At 32.8% G+C, this 19,965-nt stretch overlaps 1 protein-coding gene across 2 annotated transcripts in view; it reads right to left on the bottom strand.

Annotated features, from left to right (window-relative positions):
* Positions 1-9,684: 9,684 nt before the first annotated feature.
* Glut4EF (Glucose transporter 4 enhancer factor) overlaps positions 9,685-19,965 on the bottom strand; it is a 409,830-nt gene continuing 399,549 nt past the window's right edge. For both annotated transcript variants that reach the window (XM_085951207.1, XM_085951206.1), the window contains exons 6-8: positions 12,053-12,208; positions 11,310-11,424; positions 9,685-10,423 (exon numbers count right to left, since the gene is read on the bottom strand). In XM_085951207.1, coding sequence (XP_085807333.1) covers positions 10,262-10,423; positions 11,310-11,424; positions 12,053-12,208 — 433 coding nt within the window. In that variant the 3' untranslated portion in view covers positions 9,685-10,261. The remainder of the gene's footprint in view (positions 10,424-11,309; positions 11,425-12,052; positions 12,209-19,965) is intronic.

The raw sequence follows: 19,965 nt of genomic DNA, 5'->3' as shown, positions 1-19,965 counted from the left end.
GGAATTCCTCTATGATAGATAATATTATCTTATTCACAATGATTGATTGAAAATTTTGACATGTAATTTTTAGATTTACGTATATAATAATAGTACTGTTTCTCTTCTGTTCTAACGTAGATATATATATATATATATAATATATTATACTGTAATATATAAAAGCTTTGCTTAATGTATTATTTTGTCAAAAACGTACATTACAAAATGTAACAATATTGCATTATTGCAAGGAAAGCACTTTAATACAGCGACGTTAAACCTATCAACATAATGACATCGAGACAATCATTCAAAGGAACATGACTTACGGATGAGTTATCCAACTATCCATAATCAATCTCAAAGACACAATTGAAATCTTGGTGTTCGTTACAGAATCTAAAGATATTCTGAACAAAGGCATCTATGATGTTTTACTTTGATGATTCACGTAAACGTAGGCAAATGACGCACAATAAATTCTACTTAACGATGAAAAAATGTAGAATAAAAGCTCAAAACGTAGTAATAGAATGCAAATGTTATATTATGTTTCAATCTGTAACAGTTAGAATCGTAGATGCTTGTTGAATCTAAGGATGATAATAGTAAAAATGTCATAAATATAATATTGACTGTAGAAAGGAAAAAGGATGTAACCCTCAGTTTTTTCAAAATTGGTTTTATTGGATAATAACGTTGTACTAAACTAAATACACATTGTCCGAAGGATGTAAGCTATAAACGCTGATTTATTATCTAAATTTAGCTGGCAGTTTAAAAAAAAAAGTGGGAACAATGACTTAACCATCATCTTTGTTGGTTTTTCTTTAATTAACTTAATAATTAATATCAGATTGAGAATATTAAAACCAAATTATTAATTAATTATCATGCACTTCAAGGTGATGTCTATTTTGTGTTATAACGTTGACTGAAAACCATAACAAAAATGTTTTTGCATGCTGTAAAATTTGATTTGTATGGATTACGTCCTTTTTCGTTTCTACAGTCGATATGACGTACATTCACTCATATTGTAAAGATGTTTGTTGCAAAAATCGATGACATGCTGTTTGACATAAAAGAACGAAATATTAGTTTTATAGATTGACAGCTTTAAAACCAACATTAAACGCAAAGTAATACACGATTATATCAACGTGATTCAACGGTGTTTTGGAATATAATATTAAAAAAGAAACAAATCGTAACAGAATATAACATTTTAACGAAATAGCTAATGAGATTGTAATAGTGTATGTAAAAAAAAACAGAACGTTTACTGTACAAATAATCAATCAATAATTATTACAAATTAACATATTGTCAAAGAAACAGTAAACTTTATGACGTGTAAGCAATATTACGAAAAACTACACAGCTAGCTTACTACGGCGCACGTAACAAATTATGTTTTGGAAAACAATCTTTTAATTACTATTGATGTTAATCAATAATTTGTATGCAAAGGCTTTTTCTGTGACTTCAGAACACAGTTGAGCTGATTCTATCGATAAAATATTTATAATTAATAATTACAATTTATTGTTCATTTTATATTAAGGTTTTGATCGTGATTCATGGGAGAGATGAATTATTATGCAAAAGGCATCGTAATGTATAGTATCTATTCGATTCAAGTACTCTAATTGCCGATCTATATTATATAATATAATAATGTATTCTGTATTATAAATATAGGCATATATTTTGCTCTAGCACGCATATAAGAAATAATAACTACGTTCAATTAACTTTAAATCTTATAAAATATATTTATGTACATTTTTATAAATTGTACTTTCATAATTTAAGACAAAGATTTTTATGTTTGTAAATATTTTAATAAGATTTTTATTAACATTTAAATATTAAAACAAAAAAGATTGTGCCATAATATTATTATAAATACTACGATAAAATTTAAATTAATTACCTATTGAGGATAAATAATATTTGGGTATTGAGATCCTTAAAGATATTAAAAAAATATCAACAGTAATTCATTTTGTATTGAAGAAATTAATGAGGTTCTTACTTTATGTAAATAAACTATACTTTCTAAAAAATGTCTACAATTACTACATGGACTTACGATTCTCAAATTGTTTCTTTTTCTTTGAGGTATGTATATAAATTAACGGGTTCTATGCCTTCAGCGAGTTTTATCGCTCTATGAGACCGTGATCGACAGGCCGCACATACGAATATATTGACTTTAAACCCAAATTACTAGCCACTGTCGATTGATTTGCATAATCTTAAAAATTAAACACACAGTGACGTCTGTTTGAATAATTATAAAATACTAAGCCACAAATTATAGGAATTAGGCACAGCGATTGTAGTAAGAGCTTTGCTCTACGTTTAACGTATGTCGTGAAAAATCCGCAGCCTGCCAGATGCTGCCATAGTAATATCGTGAGGCATAGAAAAAGTTAAAGACCGTTAATTACGTTACATTCTGATCAAAAAGTTCCAGAAAATTCACCCACAAACCTAAATATATTCCAATAAGTTGATTTCAAATGAGCAATAATTTAACACTATCGAATATTTACAATACATATTTTTTTGAACTTTTCGACCAGACCGGGTACATAAAAAAGGGTTAATTATTCAGGTAATTATGTGTACCTACAATACGAAATTAGAAGAAAAAAAACCATAGACATTAGTTTCGAACCGTAATAAAATTATGTACAGACCTACAAACTTATCTAAAGAATGGATGGGGGGTCACTGTCGAAAACTACCCAATCAAGACTCGCAACTGGACAGAATCTGACATTCGAATGACGTTTTAAAATGGTGTCAGTATATTTCGTAGTACCATTTTTGACCGTTCTTTAGATAAGTTTGTAGGACTGCCGCTACTTAATTTTACAAAATCTCCAAAAAATTACAATCTATTGTTGTTTATTTATCATAAACAAGAGATAAAATAGCTCGATGGTCAATTTTAAAATTGGAACAACTCAAAATTTCTTGTTTAATAATAAGATTTTTGTACAAAAACATAAAACTAATTCTCTGAGCCAGAAATTTCGAATTGTTACTATTTTGAAATCAATCTGTCAAAAATGATACGTTATTTGTAATTTTATTTCATTCATGATCATTTTGAATGTAGGACCAGTTTTAATGTTTCAACTGCGTTATAGAAAAGAAAAATTAGGTGTCTATTCGATGTCACTGTGAACTCACAACGTTACTTTGGCATGCTTACGAAACTGTCGGGAGTCTGTTTACGATATCGATACTATAAGATGAGATCTATAATCGCTTAAGGCAATAATGAGTCGTTGTGTTTTAAAACTGAGTATACTTTTTCATGCGCAAGTGGACTGTCTTATAATTATTTAAAGTCTGAACAGCGACAATACGTGGGACATTTTAAATAGATTTCGCATCATTTTTAGCAACACTTTTCAGAAGCACCGGACATTATCAATCAAATAATTTATCTGTCGGAAGATATTTAGCGACAATTTAAAACTATCACCACATTTTTTGGTGTTCCTCAAGGCTCTAACATCGGGCCATCTGTGTTATTTATGTAAATAATATAAAAATGTTAATTTTAAGATGCTGTCACTCTACAGTCAGGGTTTCCGAATCAATGTTCCACGAACTTATTAGAAGAGTACTCCAATATGGCAAAACAAGTTATTATTGTGTAACTTGCGTTAACTACAACATAATGCAAAACAAGATTTTCTTATTATGCTGCAACCAAGTCGAAGTCCATGAACAAGCTCGACGCCACACCAAATATAAGAATTTAACTTTCTAATATTGTGCCTGATATCAAGAAGATTTGCAATTCAAGGACCCAAAATCATCATCAAAGTCTTTTAGAACTTCATTCATTCAAAATTTCAGGATCCTTCGCAGGAAATGTTTGGGAAACCCTGCTCTAGATGACCATCCATTGTGAATGTAAGAACTGATAACTTGTCATATTTTGTAATACTAATAAAATTAAATTCTATTTTTAAAGTTTATGAACAGACAACTGAAAAAAATTAATGACACAGAAAATATGAATAAAATTCTATTTAGCACTTTATCCAGTAAATCTCTTTGTCCAGTGCTTCTGAATTGTCGTCGGTTATATTTTTTCAAATTAAAATATGGAGGGTTTTGATAAATTTACTCTTCCGAAAGCTTTGTTTCAACGATATGAGCAAAAGGCAGAAAATATGGCGACACTATATTATATTACATAATACAAAATAAATACTTAACGTCTAATTAATATTTCTTCAAACACTACTTTAATGGAGTTCAACATCCCGTTGAATCAATGATACAAGGATGCTACCGTTTGATATACTTTACACAGAAGCGTAATACTTCAAGTATAATTACACAGTTATAAAATGTAATTAACGAATTTTGAATTACGTAGAACATTACAACCTTGTTACGTTGAAACAGCGAACTAGCACTAAGCACTATTATCTACTAAAATATCTACAATGATTCACGTTACAACAGCGATAATATTAAACTCACCGCAGAGTTTCGACATAGAAACTTATTCCAACAGGCATTATATGATTTAAGTCTTTTGTTTTTATTTACTCTTTATTGATTTCTTCATATAAACAACAAAGATTACGAAGAAATTTTGATACACGATTTTTTTTTGATTCCCAATAACGATTAGAATAACCTACGTCATTAGTTGAAGACAATATTAGTTACGACACGATTCCTTGTACTTCATCAAGTCTAATGGCCAATTTAAACACTGTGGTATTGATTCAGCATCCATAATCAATTGTCGATTTCAATAAACTGTAATATAATAATAATAAATAATAATAATAAGCCATAAATAGTAAATTACAAAGCATTGTAAATTTAATGATTCATTTGTATACCAAATGAAACGAGCCCTTTCTATGTCAATATGTAACTGACAAAACTGATCACTTAGCTCAAGATCAAGATAGCCGTTCAACTGGCGACAGAACCATCTTAATGGTGTTAACTGTCAATTACTTAGTACAAAGACATTATTATTTCGTTTTATTAGGTTAAGTCCTACTTATAACAAAAATAATGTTTTTATATATACGGATACTGAACAATCGGCATACTGAATTGTTTAAATTGACCTAAAACAAAATTTCTTTTTTTTAAATTGCGTACAAAGTAAAGTGAAGCGTTAAATGAGCGTGAAAAACAATTAAATAGTCACACTACAACATTTTTAATAAGGATGTACTTATTATTACATGTGTACTTGTGTTTTCCAATATTTTTTTTTATTGGTTACCACAGCAACTAGAATAAACAGTCAGACATGTTAAATCCCTATGCGATAGCTGTAGTTATGATATCCAAACAATTTCATCGCTTCACTTCACTTCGTAGTCAACGTACCAATTATTAGCAAACATTTCTGATTCCGGCAACATTCCAAACAAACCATAGTAAACAACGCATACTAAAATATCAAAAGCCGATATATTTTACGATAATATAAATTGCAAGCCTCTGTAATACACTAATTATTAATTTTTAAAATTGTATCTCTATTTACATTGGTCAATAATATATTGCACAGTTATTTTAACAGCTTCTGTAACTCTACATTATTAATTTGGCTTCCGTTTAATATTTAAAAAAAAAAATAGAACGAGACTAAAATAATATTATATAATATTTTTAAGTTAAAGGTAACAATATCCACATTTTCTCAAATAATATTAATAAAAAGTTATAATTATTAATTGATTTATAAAATGGTCAACACTGAAACTCAATTTAAATATTTAAATTTAGAATAAATCAAATATTTATTAAAAATTTCGCACAATAAATTATTATTGGATTACTTATGTATTGAAACTGGTAAAAATAAACAATGAATTACAGAAAATTACAGTTAATATTATATTGCATCATTATTATCATTTATACTGTGAATTAATTATTATTATTATTATAAATCCAATATTATTCGCTGAATAACTTAATGGCAACACTGACTCTATCTAAAATGTCTTTTTTATTGAAAAGGGAAGCCGTTTTATTTGGCAAGATTGAGGAATAGAAAATGTCTACAACACCAATATTCACTAATTAGTTAATCGCGTATAATCGATGTTATATTAAATATGATATTGTTTATTTTACGTAGAACGATCAGACTTTACGAAGCCCAATGATACTCGCATTGCGCAGTGAAATGAGGCGTGTTTTGATTGAGTACTTACGAATATACCGCGAGGTTAATGATTTAAATTTAAAACAGGCAACACGTTTCAAATCCTCAAATCATAACTGTAATTTTTTTTATATCTAGGAGTAAAATTATCTACTCTTTGAAAATATTGTGTAGGCGAATAAATGGTAGACTTTCCAAGCAAGCATGAGTGATGCTACATTTGAATTGAAACCACGGCAAGCTAAATAGTATATTTACACATATCTGTACTACCCCCGATGTCTCGGTAATAAAGGATAGGTATCAGTTGTTACGAAGGGATGGATAATATAGATATTCTAAATGAACCAACTGGTAGTTTTAACAATCGTAAATAACAGCGCCTGTACATGTGCATGGATTTACTGGCAGCAATAGTGTGTTTTTTAAACTATCACGTTAAAGTTCTAACTGTCTCACCAATATCATTCTTCAAGAGTAGGCGAGATGCGTCGTGAAAATCGGTTAATCGCAAAATGAATCTCTGTGCGGTGTAGTACGTTTTTTTTCCGGCAAATTTGCCACTATCATTCTACCGCGCAGATAAGTCACATGAAAATTCATAAGCTTCCGAATTTTTTTGAATCATGCATGCAATCTTGCAATTTGCGAGTAATGCGTGTTTACACGTGTATTTTTTTGTTACGGCTGCGATAATACGTACTGTTAGCAGTAAAAGGGTATAATGCCAGTGTGATACTGGCGGTACATGCGTGAACAATAATATACGTAGAATACAGAACACTAAACTCTGACGATATTTACTAAAATATTTAATTAATGGACCTTAATTTGGTTAGTATTTAACTAGTAAGTAAATTTTCTGAAATCATGTGAGAATTATGAATGGGAATTATGAATTATCGTGAATGATTTCTATTACTGACCAATGCTACCGAGGTATATGTCTATTTAATTTTATTAATATTGCGAATATATTTTAGTTAAGTATAATGCTTTTGTGCGTTGACTGACATTTAAATAAAAGAAAAATATTATTTGTAAATTTTAATTACGGAAATAAAATTATCAATGACGAAATGGATATTATACTTAGGAATTTATAAAATTTTCGAAAGTTTTCAACCATGCTGCACATACTAGTTTACCATTTCCGGAAACTAGTACATATGCAGTTCGTCGTATCACACTTCACCGTAAAATGTTGCATCGGAAATAGACCGTCCAACCCCTCTTTAGGTCGTAGAGTACTGATATAAAATTTTTGTCTACATAAAACACTGTTCTTGTCGGTTTACACTTTACAGGAAGCCAACAGCAAACAAATTTTGAAAATAACCGATATACTCGATTATTTGTTAGGTTAGGTTAGGTTTTCATTCTTGAATTCATGAATTTTGTGAAAATCAGCAATGAATATTGAATTATTGTTCAAATTGAATCAAATAAAATTGGAGACCGTGTAGTATATGGTCATCCCTTTCCGATAAGAAAGCTCACGGTGAACTGTGCTACAGTGAAAGTATTACGTACAATTTACATGTAACAATAGTTTACAATTTAATAAGTTTTCTCATTTTTTGAGGTTTATTATGAAGAGAAAATTTAAAAAAAAATCATCGGATAAATATAACAATAATTATTAAAAAATAAATAATATTCAATAAATAAAATAACAAGGATATATGATTCTAAATCGCTATGATAATAATGATATATTAAACAATAGAGGACTATACTAGTTACTAAAAACTACTTCGAAAAGACATATATATATGCATTAAAAGAGTATATCGAATGAGTTTAAAATAAGTCCATCGGTACGCTGACCTTAAAAGTTACGAGTTAAATTAACCTATGTGAGAGCTTTGCAGAAAACTGTCATTTTTAAGCTTATAAATAAAACGGAATCAACTTAAAAACACATAAAATATGTTATGTATTAATGAGGCTCTAAGTGAAAAATATTGCCAATGCATGGTTTGGTCAAGAATGACGCGATTATAATAATATTATTTGATTTATTACAATGAAACTTCTCCGATAAAAATCTTCACGAAGAAATATCATAATGCCTTTTAGACTAATCGTTAATTTTTTTCATATTGGTAACAGTTAATTTACTTTAGAGTGGCAATACTTTTCTAATCCTTTGTACAAATTTCTAGCTGTCATAAACTTCGCAGTACGAGTGTCCCGTGAGAGAAATGCAGGCAAGACGACCGGTTGCATCTTCGTTTCGACGTGACAACATTCTGAATGGACCAGCACCCTTCCGCTAAGCGTGACGTCAGAATCACGTGCCTGATTATTATTTGAGATCTCCGCGCACGGCGGACGTTATTATCAATACTTTTTACTTATAATTAAGGTTTGTATAAATAAAAAAATACTAAAATTTCTTTTAAAAAAATATCACACTGAATAATTGTACATTGTACACGAATGGTAAATGTTGAGAGTTTTGACGATCAACTCATGTTTTACTGGGACCCAAATATTCCTTAAAATGCCCAGCAGTCTTTCGCTCGGTCAGGCTTTCAGTCCAGGAGGAGTAAATGGAGTCCCCGACGCCGGCTAAAATCCTCCTTCTCAGTCCAGGAAGTTTTATCGGAGGATCTTCGTCAGACGGGCGGGCCTACCCCCTTAAGCCGACAATAATTTATATATACAAGCGGGCGCATTGAAAAAAACATTATTGATTTCAGCCCAAAAAAAACAGAACTACTTTCATTCGATAATAATTTATAACGTTATCGTCATTGCGATACGTCATATCTATTCTAGTGATGTACCTTATACCCAGTATTTACCAAATTTCCGATATACCAGGTCTCCGATATATATCAGTGACCCAAATTTTACATGTGTCAAAACTTATTTAAGACAAGTATATTCGATGATTAAACTTCACAAAATAATCAATGAATAATTTGTTAATTATTATTGAAATATGGATATTTGGTATATTGTATGTTTTAGCACATTGGCACATCACTAATCTATTCGTAAAGTGTATATTGAAAATACTATATATATATTTGGCTGCAGCATTTAGGATAAAGAAATGTGTCCCTTTGTTTATAATGAATATGTATTATCCTTATTGCGATATGTTAGCATAGTCCGAACGGTTCTGTTCCATTGAGAATATCATCAACACTTATTAATCTCCGTTATAATTCTTCCATTTGAACGACCTCATATACAGTAATAATCTTTCAATGACCTAACATAATTCACCGACGCGCCACTTTCAAAATGGCATCCCCTTAATATCGATCACTAACGTTATAAATAATTTGAAATGACAATATTATAACATCTACGTTAAAATCTAATTATTCACAACTATATAACAATGTATAATAATAATATATTTATATACATATTTCAATCTTTTTATATACAGTATTGCATTTGAGTAAAAATATCATTATGCAATTATAATAATATATATATTACGATTAAAGAATTAATTCGTAAGTTATAATTTTTCTTTCAATCTTTTTTTTAAAATAATATAATGCCGTTTATTGCGTACGGTGGACTTAACGCACATTATAGAGTTTGTACTATACATCTTACGAAGTATTAAATTCTATAATATCAAATTTGCGTCGAACACGATCGACGTTACGAAGACGCCTCTCGAAAGACGACACGTCAAACAATCGAGGCAACGATTTGTCAGCCGAATTTAAAACAAAAATCATGCAGATTATCTTTAATCGAAATTCCGACGAGATTTCAAACGCGGCATATAAAAATAACAGAGTTTTAAAATTTGCACATCCTCTTGTCTCAAAAAATTATACACCAACCTGTTTACATCAACATTATCACAAATTCAATAATACATTAACATTGAATCTGTGAATATCTTTTACACTGGTTTCATCTTACCCTTCGTGAATGTCTTAATACATTATTTTGCACTCTGTTATGAAAATTCTACCACAGAAGTAGCTCGGAATAAGTTTCACTATTTGGGAATCTTAGAAGATTCACTGGAGATAGTAGATTATCTCGAGTCTTTTAGCGACACTGGACAGGGTTATAGGCGAGGGGCGCTCGGCCCTGCTTGTTTAGTTAGTCTCCGAAACGCGAGCATGCTTTCTTCCACTTGCACTGGGTGCACCACTGCTCGCGGCGGTCCATTCCGTAATATTTGCGGCACTTTTTGCTCTCACGGGAACGGCGGGCGGGGCTCAGCGGGGCTCCCGACATCTTCATATGTTTCTGCGGTGAATTCTGCAACAAATTGAAATTAATTAATTGATTAGGTAGGTAGGTAGGTAATTAAGTATAATTGATTAAAGCTAAATAAAAGTGAAATATCATAATGAAAACATGAAGTGTTGTTGTATTGTTGCAAATGCATGTATCCTATGCAATGGCTACTAAAGTGGTGATCCAAAAAACTCAAGGACTCAAACCAACTTTGTAATTTAAATGAAAGTGCTTTAATGTGACGTCAGGAATTATCCAAATTTAGTCAGCCCTAATGTACAAATAGCTACACTGAGAATTGATGTTTATAGACTTAACAATGTATTCACGCAATACACGGATATAATCAATTATTTACTTTAATTATTATAAATAACAGTAGAACCTTTGTGTTGTGTATAACGTAATTAAAATTATTATCAATAATTCTCATGAATTATAGACGTATCAATAGCTTTACGGATAAGAGCACTTATTTAAGCTGGCTCTACAGACTATTCAGGTCCATTGGCCGAATGCAAAACCGTTATTCAGACTAGTCGGTCACACTCTGCCTCTGCGTACATCTTGATGTTATTCGCCCATCTTCTCCGGGGATCGCCCAGGGGCCGAGTACCTACAGGAGTTCCTTCATAAACTTTATGGTGAGCTCGAGATCCGTAGCATCTAACAATGTGACCGGCCTATCTAAATCTTCACGCCCTCAAGACATTTACTATATTGGGCTTAAATGATTCGCAAAATGCGCCGCCTTTCATTTTCTTTAAACGGTCCAAGTATTCTTCATAGAATTTTGTTTTTGAATACTTGGATAGCATTCTCTTGTTTCTCCGTTAGGTATCATAATATAACTTTTTTTTTCTATGAATTTTTACTAATATATTAGTTTGGCAGTATCATGACTTACCGGTGAATGTGAGTTGGCCCAGGGCGCCTGGATAGCACCAGGTATTGTTATGGGTCCAGCTGGCAGAAGAGATCCCATTGGATAATGCGGTGACTGGATTGAAAGTAGTCCTTGTCTGGAAAATAATTCAGATCATTTATTATTTTACCGTAGTGGTAGATCTAATATGTCGTGGTCTGCATTAAATTCCTTCAGTTTTCTACATGGACCATTCACTTATTCTACAATCTTGCAACAGATTTGGCCCCATCAGCGAGGATGGCATCTAGCGATGTCGCCATAATTATTAGGTTTATAGTTTGAAGAACCTGATGTTGCTAGATTAATTAAAATCCAATGCCTGTGAGAGGCTGGCCACGTAACAAGTACAGATAAACACCGACAAGAGTCTCACATGTAGTGGATCAAAAGGAAAACAAAGTGCAGGAAGATCACAGTTTGGATGGCTTGATTACCTACAGAGAGACTTGCAAGTGCCATATGTGATCAACTGGAGAAATGTGTACCTATACTTAACATGTCAAGAATATTTAAAATAGGTTAACTATTTGCTCCGTTTTGTCTATATAGGTCTGCTCTTTAAATGGAGCACATGCATCCCTATGACCCGACGCCTCCAAGAATCTCCGTCGCTCATCTTATGGACGCCATAATCCAATTGCATTAAAGAAAGACCATACCAAATAGGGAACCTCTTTACGCATCCATTATTAGGTACAATTATTTACCTAAGCAAAACATACCTGAACGTTCCCACAAACTGTCTTTGGTAATCTGGATCCTCATGAGGTGGACGGCACATGTCTCGATGCGATAGGGTCGGCGGAGGTGGAACCTCGCACTCTGTGTAGTAAAACTCTTCTTCATGATCTGATTCTTCTGGGTTATTTGATTTTGCTCTGAAAGTAAAGATAAAAAAATTTAGATTTTTCGTAAATCATAATATTAATGTGACGGTTATAAGGTAACTTCTACATTTTATCATCCTAGTGAATATTCCCTTGGAGAAGATGAATAAGTAGTCCAGCCAGGATGTTTGGCGGGCCCCCCTACGTATCCGTAAAGTTAAAGGCAGTGTGATGTTCTACAGTAGTGTTCCCTAAATGGTATTCCGGGGAACCCCAGAGTTCTATAAAGTAAAATTGAGTGAATTCCATGTATTTTTAGCGTTTTTTTGTTTTTATAAATAAATCTACTTGAATAATTCAGTTGTCGGCATTCGTCACCCTATTATAAAGTGCTGATCGCGACATATCTACACACCTTTTTTCGTAGGTAAGTAACATGCAACCCCTATTGGATAAATAGCCACATATTTTCAAATATAATATATAAGGGAACAGACAAGGGTTTGCGATGTAATAGAGTTTGCTAAAAACTTAAAATGGAAATGGGCTGGACAGATAGCTCGAAGAAAGGACAATCGTTGGACAAATTTAGTCATCCAGTGGTATCGAAGAGGTACAACACGTCTACAAGGCAGACCTAGAGGCCGCTGGATCGATGAAATGATAAAGTTCTGCGGAAGTACGTGGCAATGAGACGCACAGTACCGAGAGAAGTGGAATCAGCTTGGAAAGGCCTTCATCCAGCAGTGGATAGATTCATGCTGATGATAATGAAATACAATAGCTCCGCTCCGCAGATGATTTTTTTAACCTATTACAGCAAATTTGTGGTGTGTGTTTATCTCACTTAACTGCTCGACCCGCCATGCCGGGCCATAGACGCAGCCATAGACAAAGAGGTTATTTCCGATACCAGAAGAAGAGGATTATTTTAAGGAATAAGAAAAAGCTTGCATAGTGTGCCCAGTTAAAATATTTACATTTCAATGTATATCATTTTATTTTGAAAATAGAACGAGTCTTATAAGAGCTGTCACGAATGATTGATTACCGCCTTTTTTTAATGAAATATAAAAAATAAAAAAAGAAATCTTTATAATTATTGCAATGTGTAAAACAGCGATTTGCAGATGTTGCTACCATAATAAATGCATTAAAAGATTACAGTGTTTGTTATTCAATAAAAAAAACAACAATCCATTAAGTGCGACCTTGAATCGATATGTCAAGTTGAAACAAAATGCATGACGGATTACGTGCGTAATTCGCTGCTTACATTACCAACCAGCTAGTTATGCAATTTTCTTTGTTCGACTATTCGCAACGAATCTGTAATGGCGTACATCAGCGGTGCCCAACCCGTGGCTCGCGAGCCACGTGTCGCTCGCGTACCGTTTTAATGTGGCTCGCGGCTCGCGGAATGTATGTGAAAAATCGCCAAAATTGCTACCAAAGAATTTCAAGTTTTATAAAAATAGACATAAAAAATATTAAAACAATGAATTAGTCAAAAATCTCTTAGGCGATGCTTAGAAAACTAAATAAACTAAATTTTAATAATACATATGACCATACAATATATAATATAAATGTAGTAATAAGATGGGGTCCAGTTCAACAAATTCATTTTTATTGCATTTTTTACAATTATTTTAAGTTTTGACTGAAAATAAAAAATATTTTTCTTTTTAATGTTTTCAGATAGGTACATATTTATTAATTAATACAGTTAAAATTGTAAATTATAAAACAATGTCTCAAATTGCAAGCTTCGTATTTTTCCACTAGGTGCCTCTGGTAGGTAAAGACACCAGTTAAAGAAAATTTAAAGTGAAAGAATTTGAAAGCCACATTAGTTGCCCAACAATCTATATTTACTAAGTCCGTAACTAAATCAAGAGCTGCTACAATTATTATACTTTCAATGCACAAAAAACCCTTTGACCACGGCAACATAATTAAAGAGGCGATGTTTGCTGCATCAGAAACATTGTTTCAAGAATTTAAAAATAAGAATAAAACTATTTCAGCTATTGAAGATGTTCAATTATCAAGAAATCCAGTCATTCGTAGAATAGAAGCAATGTCTGAAAATATCAAATTACAGAGAAATAAAGATTTAGAAAAATGCGTTTTTTTGTGCTGATTTTTTCAAAAAAAAAGGTCATCTTCCTATGTGTAGCTCACTCTAAAATTTTTAAATTCTCAATTTGCTCGAGATAGACTAAAGGTTGGGCACCACTGTACGCCTTAAGTACGCCGTACATAATATTAATAATATTATGCGAGACGATAATAAAATTAATAAAAATCGTACCTATGCAGTATCCCTAGCTGTGACGCAGTGGCCGGCGATCGGTACCCAAACCTATGACGGTATTTATGTAGTTGTCCCCTTGAGAATAAATACTACGACGTCACGATTTTTCTCTCTGTCAATGCCAATATTATTATGCAATTTAAGCACTGCCTACATAACAAGTAGTAAATTAATACATCGCTGGATAACGCGAAGGAAACAAGGAAAAACATCGATAAGGTCTCGGTTTATAAACGCTTTAATTTATATGTAATTAAACGATGACATTGTACGAGAAAATTACATGTTTTGAAACCGGAAGACATCGGCGCGAATATTTTTGACAGTAAAATGACCGGGACATCAAAAAATATTACCACATTGTAAAAACAACATCGAGTATCCATAGCATATTAATTTATGGATACTTGATTTAAATATTAAATAAAGTTATCGATTATGTTATAATTATAACTATGAAAACTTACATAATTAATTAATTTAATATAACTACTGATCCGACATTATTAATTTAATAGCTATGATAAAAGCACTAAAATGGATGCACGGAAATGCAGTAGGTAAAGTTTATAGCCCGGAAAATGTAGGGAATTAACGTTTACCATTAGGCAATAAAAACCTAATCGGTGGGGAGACTTGATCAAACTATTATTAGGTAATATTATTTTTTATGGCCGATGCGTGTCCGTCTGTCATAGACAACCTAATGTCTGAAAGATTCGTAATATTGTATCCATATTTGTAGGGATTTATTTATGTAATTATATGCCACGAAATAATGCATTCCAGTTACAATGCTGATAGATGAAGTATTTTGTGTAGTTATCAAGTCCTAGGTAGGTACTGTTTGAGCACGCCGTGGACCTGAGTACGACCAATCAGCTCTTGATCAGTAGGTCACGGGTTTAAATCCCGTCTAGCCGATGGAATTTAAGATTTTTTCAATTAATGATTATCGAATCCAAACATATAGGAATAGAATTCATTCCAAATGTAAGCTGATAGATAAAATGTGGCAATATCTACCTAAGAAACATCAAAACTACACACATTTTTGTGATAATTGATTCCAATTCAACAAAAAAATCCCTTACAACAAAGTATAAACAAGATAACAACCCTACCAACCTTGAACGAAAGACTACAGAATCCTTTAACTGCTAATAAGCCTATACACTGAAGGTTAATTTGCGTTAGACCAAAAATTGTGATTTACCTACCTCTCTACCGTATACCTACCTACCTGCCTACCTATTCCATAATTTTCATAGAGAATAAAAATGACATCGTGCATTTGTGTTCGTAGTTAGCGCCCTGGGAATACCTACATTACGCGGAAATAGCGGGAACAGGTTTTCCCGCGCTCGCACGCACGATTCACAGTTACATTATTAAGTTACTCGTATATCTTCCTTCCGCAATAAGAAAACGGCGAAGAGGAATACCTCGTTACCACAAGCAGAGATCATTGCACCAATGGACAAACAACCTGTCCGCTTCCTTGCTGCACAACTTACGGCGCACGCAAAGGATAAATATTATCGCGAAAGTTTTAATATCTGATATTTGATACTTAATAAAATTGGAACATTACTGTATGTAATGCCATTGTAATGACAGCTCACGGTGAACTGTGATACGGCAAAATATAATACATGCGTCCATTTAATGTTCTGTTTATTGTTCTATTAGTAACAATAATAATATATTCATTGACATGTTTTCTTTTGAAAGTAAATGGGTAACGTTTTTAGTCATCTTTACACGATTTAAGAATTAATACCCCCGTCGCCATCACGAAACAAATTGACGTATTCACACCTCGACGTTTGCTCTCCGAATGCCAGCGAGTCCAAAATGTCGTCGCGCATATAGTTGAAAATTATTTTCCGTTTCACTGAAGTATCGTCTTAATAGCAAATCAAGTATACGTAGATACTCATGGTCATGGGTATAATGTAGATGCCTACCTATTTACATGAAAACAAAAGAAAATGACCGCGACGTTGCACCTTACACGTGTCTATAAAATATTTACATGTGATAAAATTTAATAATAATGATAAGTCCTTCATTGCCAGTGACAAGGTTCCCCGCTAGAGTTACGGCCCAATAAAATGACTTTATGGAAACAATGCACTTTGTCTATGATAGTTTTAATATTCCTCACGAATTTAATTACTTTGTCACTTCGATTTTTAACGACTTTGTGTGCAGCATTTTAACTAAAGCTTGTCAATTTCTAAAAAAATAGACTGCAGTTGGGTAAGTACGTTTATTTTTTAATTAGGAATATATTTTTTAATATTTTTAGATACGTTCACTCCAAAGAACAGATTAAATAGAATTCCGATAGGCAATATTCAATAGACTACAATTAGACGCAGGGTTTTGAATGTGCTAAGTGTTCTACGAAAATGCACCACGCAATGTGCAATAGTGTGTTGCAATCTTCAATACACCAAGGGTCATTGCAAAAGTATGACGTATTCTTGACACGTGTTTAAGACTATACCTCAGTTGAGGCACGGTCTAAAAAAATGGTGGCTAGGCGACGCGCGGATTGCGGGTCGCGGGTGCAAATGACGCATGCCAAACGAAATATAATTTGTCATATAAATCCAACATGCGTCCATTTAATGATCTGTTTATTGTTCTATTAGCAACAATAATAATATATTCATTGACATGTTTTCTTTTTAAAGTAAATGGTTAACGTTTTTAGTCATCTTTACACGATTTAAGAATTAATAGCCCCGTCGCCATCACGAAACAAATTGACGTGTTCCCAGCTCGACGTTCTCTCTCTGAATGCCAGCGAGTCCAAAATTTCGTCGCGCCTATACTGCCCTTCCAAGGAAGAAGGCAGTAACTTGCAAAATTTGTGAAATTGAGTTATGAATGCCAATCGTTAGGTAATTTTGAAAGCTATATATTCTGTTCACTTTAAAATCAGTATTATCACTAAAATACCATTAAAATCTTGACTGAAAAAATGGACATCTGCTAAGATAATACAAATATCTTAGCAAAAAGCCAGTAATTGCACCTATTTATTGCAGTTACTGCTTGTTTATTATTTCTTTATTTGTATTTTAATATCCTACTAATAAAAATTACCACCGTTTTTTATCAATTCACAGTACTAAAGTATGAAAAAAACACATTATGTCATTTATCTCAAAAGTGTGTGAGAGTCAGTTACTGCCTTCTTCCTTAGAAGGGCAGTATAGTTGAAAATTATTTGCCGTTTCATTGATGTATCGTCTTAAGTTTATCCCATATTCTTCCGCACTCGAGATCGGTTGCCTTCTCCACACCCGTTTGGTATTTAAGTTACCATTATTAGTTCCCTGGTATACTAGCAGGTAGGTATAAGCGCAACCTTAGCAGAGTTACCAGAATATTCTTTACCAAATCGGGATTTTTACCATGTGAAATAAAAATAATCGGGATTTAGGAGGAAAAAGCGGGACACCCTAAAACACGTATATTTCGGGAATAGGACAACTGTACTCCGGACAATTGGACACCGCACTCTCGTAGACACGTATACAGAACGTAGACGAGGATTTAATCAGTTTCTATCTACTACTTGGTAGTTTTAATTCATTTTACTCGTATTTTTTATTGCGGATTGAGAATTACCATACCTAAGACTTTATATAAAATAAAAAACTCTTTTTTCGTTGGACTTAAACATAATATGAACGATTAAATCATTATCTACGTCTGCATATTTACATTTTCACCAACTATTAAATCATAATATAATCATTTAAAAATAATTAATAATATCAAATATTTTTTTAAATACCTATAAGTACCTAACGTCTATTTATTTTCGAATTCCGTGGCGTCCAGTTGTCCCGGTGCCAAATCGTCCTAGACCCTATATTTCTAATGTTTATTTCTATAATATCAATTATAAATGACACAACACAAATTACAAAACTCTTTCTATGAAAATACTAATATTAAACAATATTTTTTCTAGACACTCACCTATTTATACCTACTTGGCTTATATACACAGCTAGATATTATAATACTATGTTTCTTTCTAATTCTGTCGATTAAAGAATTATTGGTGGGGGGGGGTTCAGGCATTTATTGAGTTATTTGGTATCAGTACATATTATAATAGGTATATTATAAAATTAATAAGAAATTTTTTTAATACTTATTTCAATATGGAACGCAATATAAACAATTTCCACGAGACAGTAATAATCTCGGGGATTTCCGGTCCATTTCGAGCCCTGTAGACTTTCTTCGTTTACCGTGTATTATGGCGCATTGGCCAATCACTGTTATATCATAATAATACTTACTGTTGTTTCTAAATAAAGAAAATATTATAACTGGCTTCCTGCAACTTAAATGTACCTAATACATTCGAGAAGCCAACCGCAATTAGGCATTTTTTTCTTAGTATGTAAATATATACACAGAGTACCTATATAATATCTAAGTGATAGTTGAAATGTTAGGCCCCGTAGTGATAGCTATGTAATGTCTTGATTATACCCTAATTATTTTTTACCAACGCCTACCATTTCACAAGAAATAAATAGCCACGTTTGGTTAATGATGATGATGATTGTGTGCTCAGACCCGTTTTGAAACATTTTACAGGTAAATCTAACATACAATTTTATAATAATTAGGAAATGCACTACCGGTTTTAATGGTAAGCACTTATAGAATGTCACATTTTCCTTCACAATGTTTTGTCTCAACGTATCCCGTTCTGGATGAAATAACAAGGCCGGCACTCTTATCATAATAATAATATGTATCAATAATAAGATGAATGGCAGAATATATTTTATTCTGGTTCATTTTAAATAAACTAACGCATTCTAACAGCTCCAAGGACATTCTAAAGCTAAAAAACATCTAAAAATGTCAATGGATGGCCGACGAAGGCGCGAAACAAAGCAGTCACTGTCATGTGGCGACATCTCCTTCCTTCTCAAGGGTTTGGTTCCACTCCCTTCGGCATTCTACATCACGCAAGATCCGTGTCTAGTGGAAGACACGTTGCACTCATCAGGGGCATCGGATTTTTTCTTTAGGACACTAAGGTCTTGTCCACGTGGTGCGTTTTCACTCGCGCGGATTCCAGGTACACGCTACCTCATTGACACGTCCACACGTAATCGCGCCGTGACGACTGTCGCGCGCGGTCTAGTTACAAGTGACCTGATTGAGGTATCCACATGCACTCGCGGCGAAACACGCGCCACGTGGACAAGGCCTAACGATCCTAATAATTACGACCGTTAAACCACGCGTATTCGATAATCACTTCTGAACGCAACAGTTCGCAATAACCCGTAGTTATAGCTGCATGCCCATATTCGTTTTCGGACTGAAAGTACGGAGTGTCTGGGTATTTGGGTATGTACCCGGAAGCTGCAGTAAACGTCAAAGTCCGCAAAAATTTTCCGCGATGAGAAGTATGGTTTACTCCAACTTATAA

The sequence above is a fragment of the Rhyacophila brunnea genome, unplaced genomic scaffold (genome assembly GCF_057557595.1).
Source record: "Rhyacophila brunnea isolate RB1 unplaced genomic scaffold, BYU_Rbru_1.0 scaffold_24, whole genome shotgun sequence".
Lineage (NCBI taxonomy): Eukaryota > Metazoa > Arthropoda > Insecta > Trichoptera > Rhyacophilidae > Rhyacophila > Rhyacophila brunnea.
The sequence above is the reverse complement of the archived record's forward strand: the minus strand, read 5'-3'. Positions and strand labels throughout refer to the sequence as shown.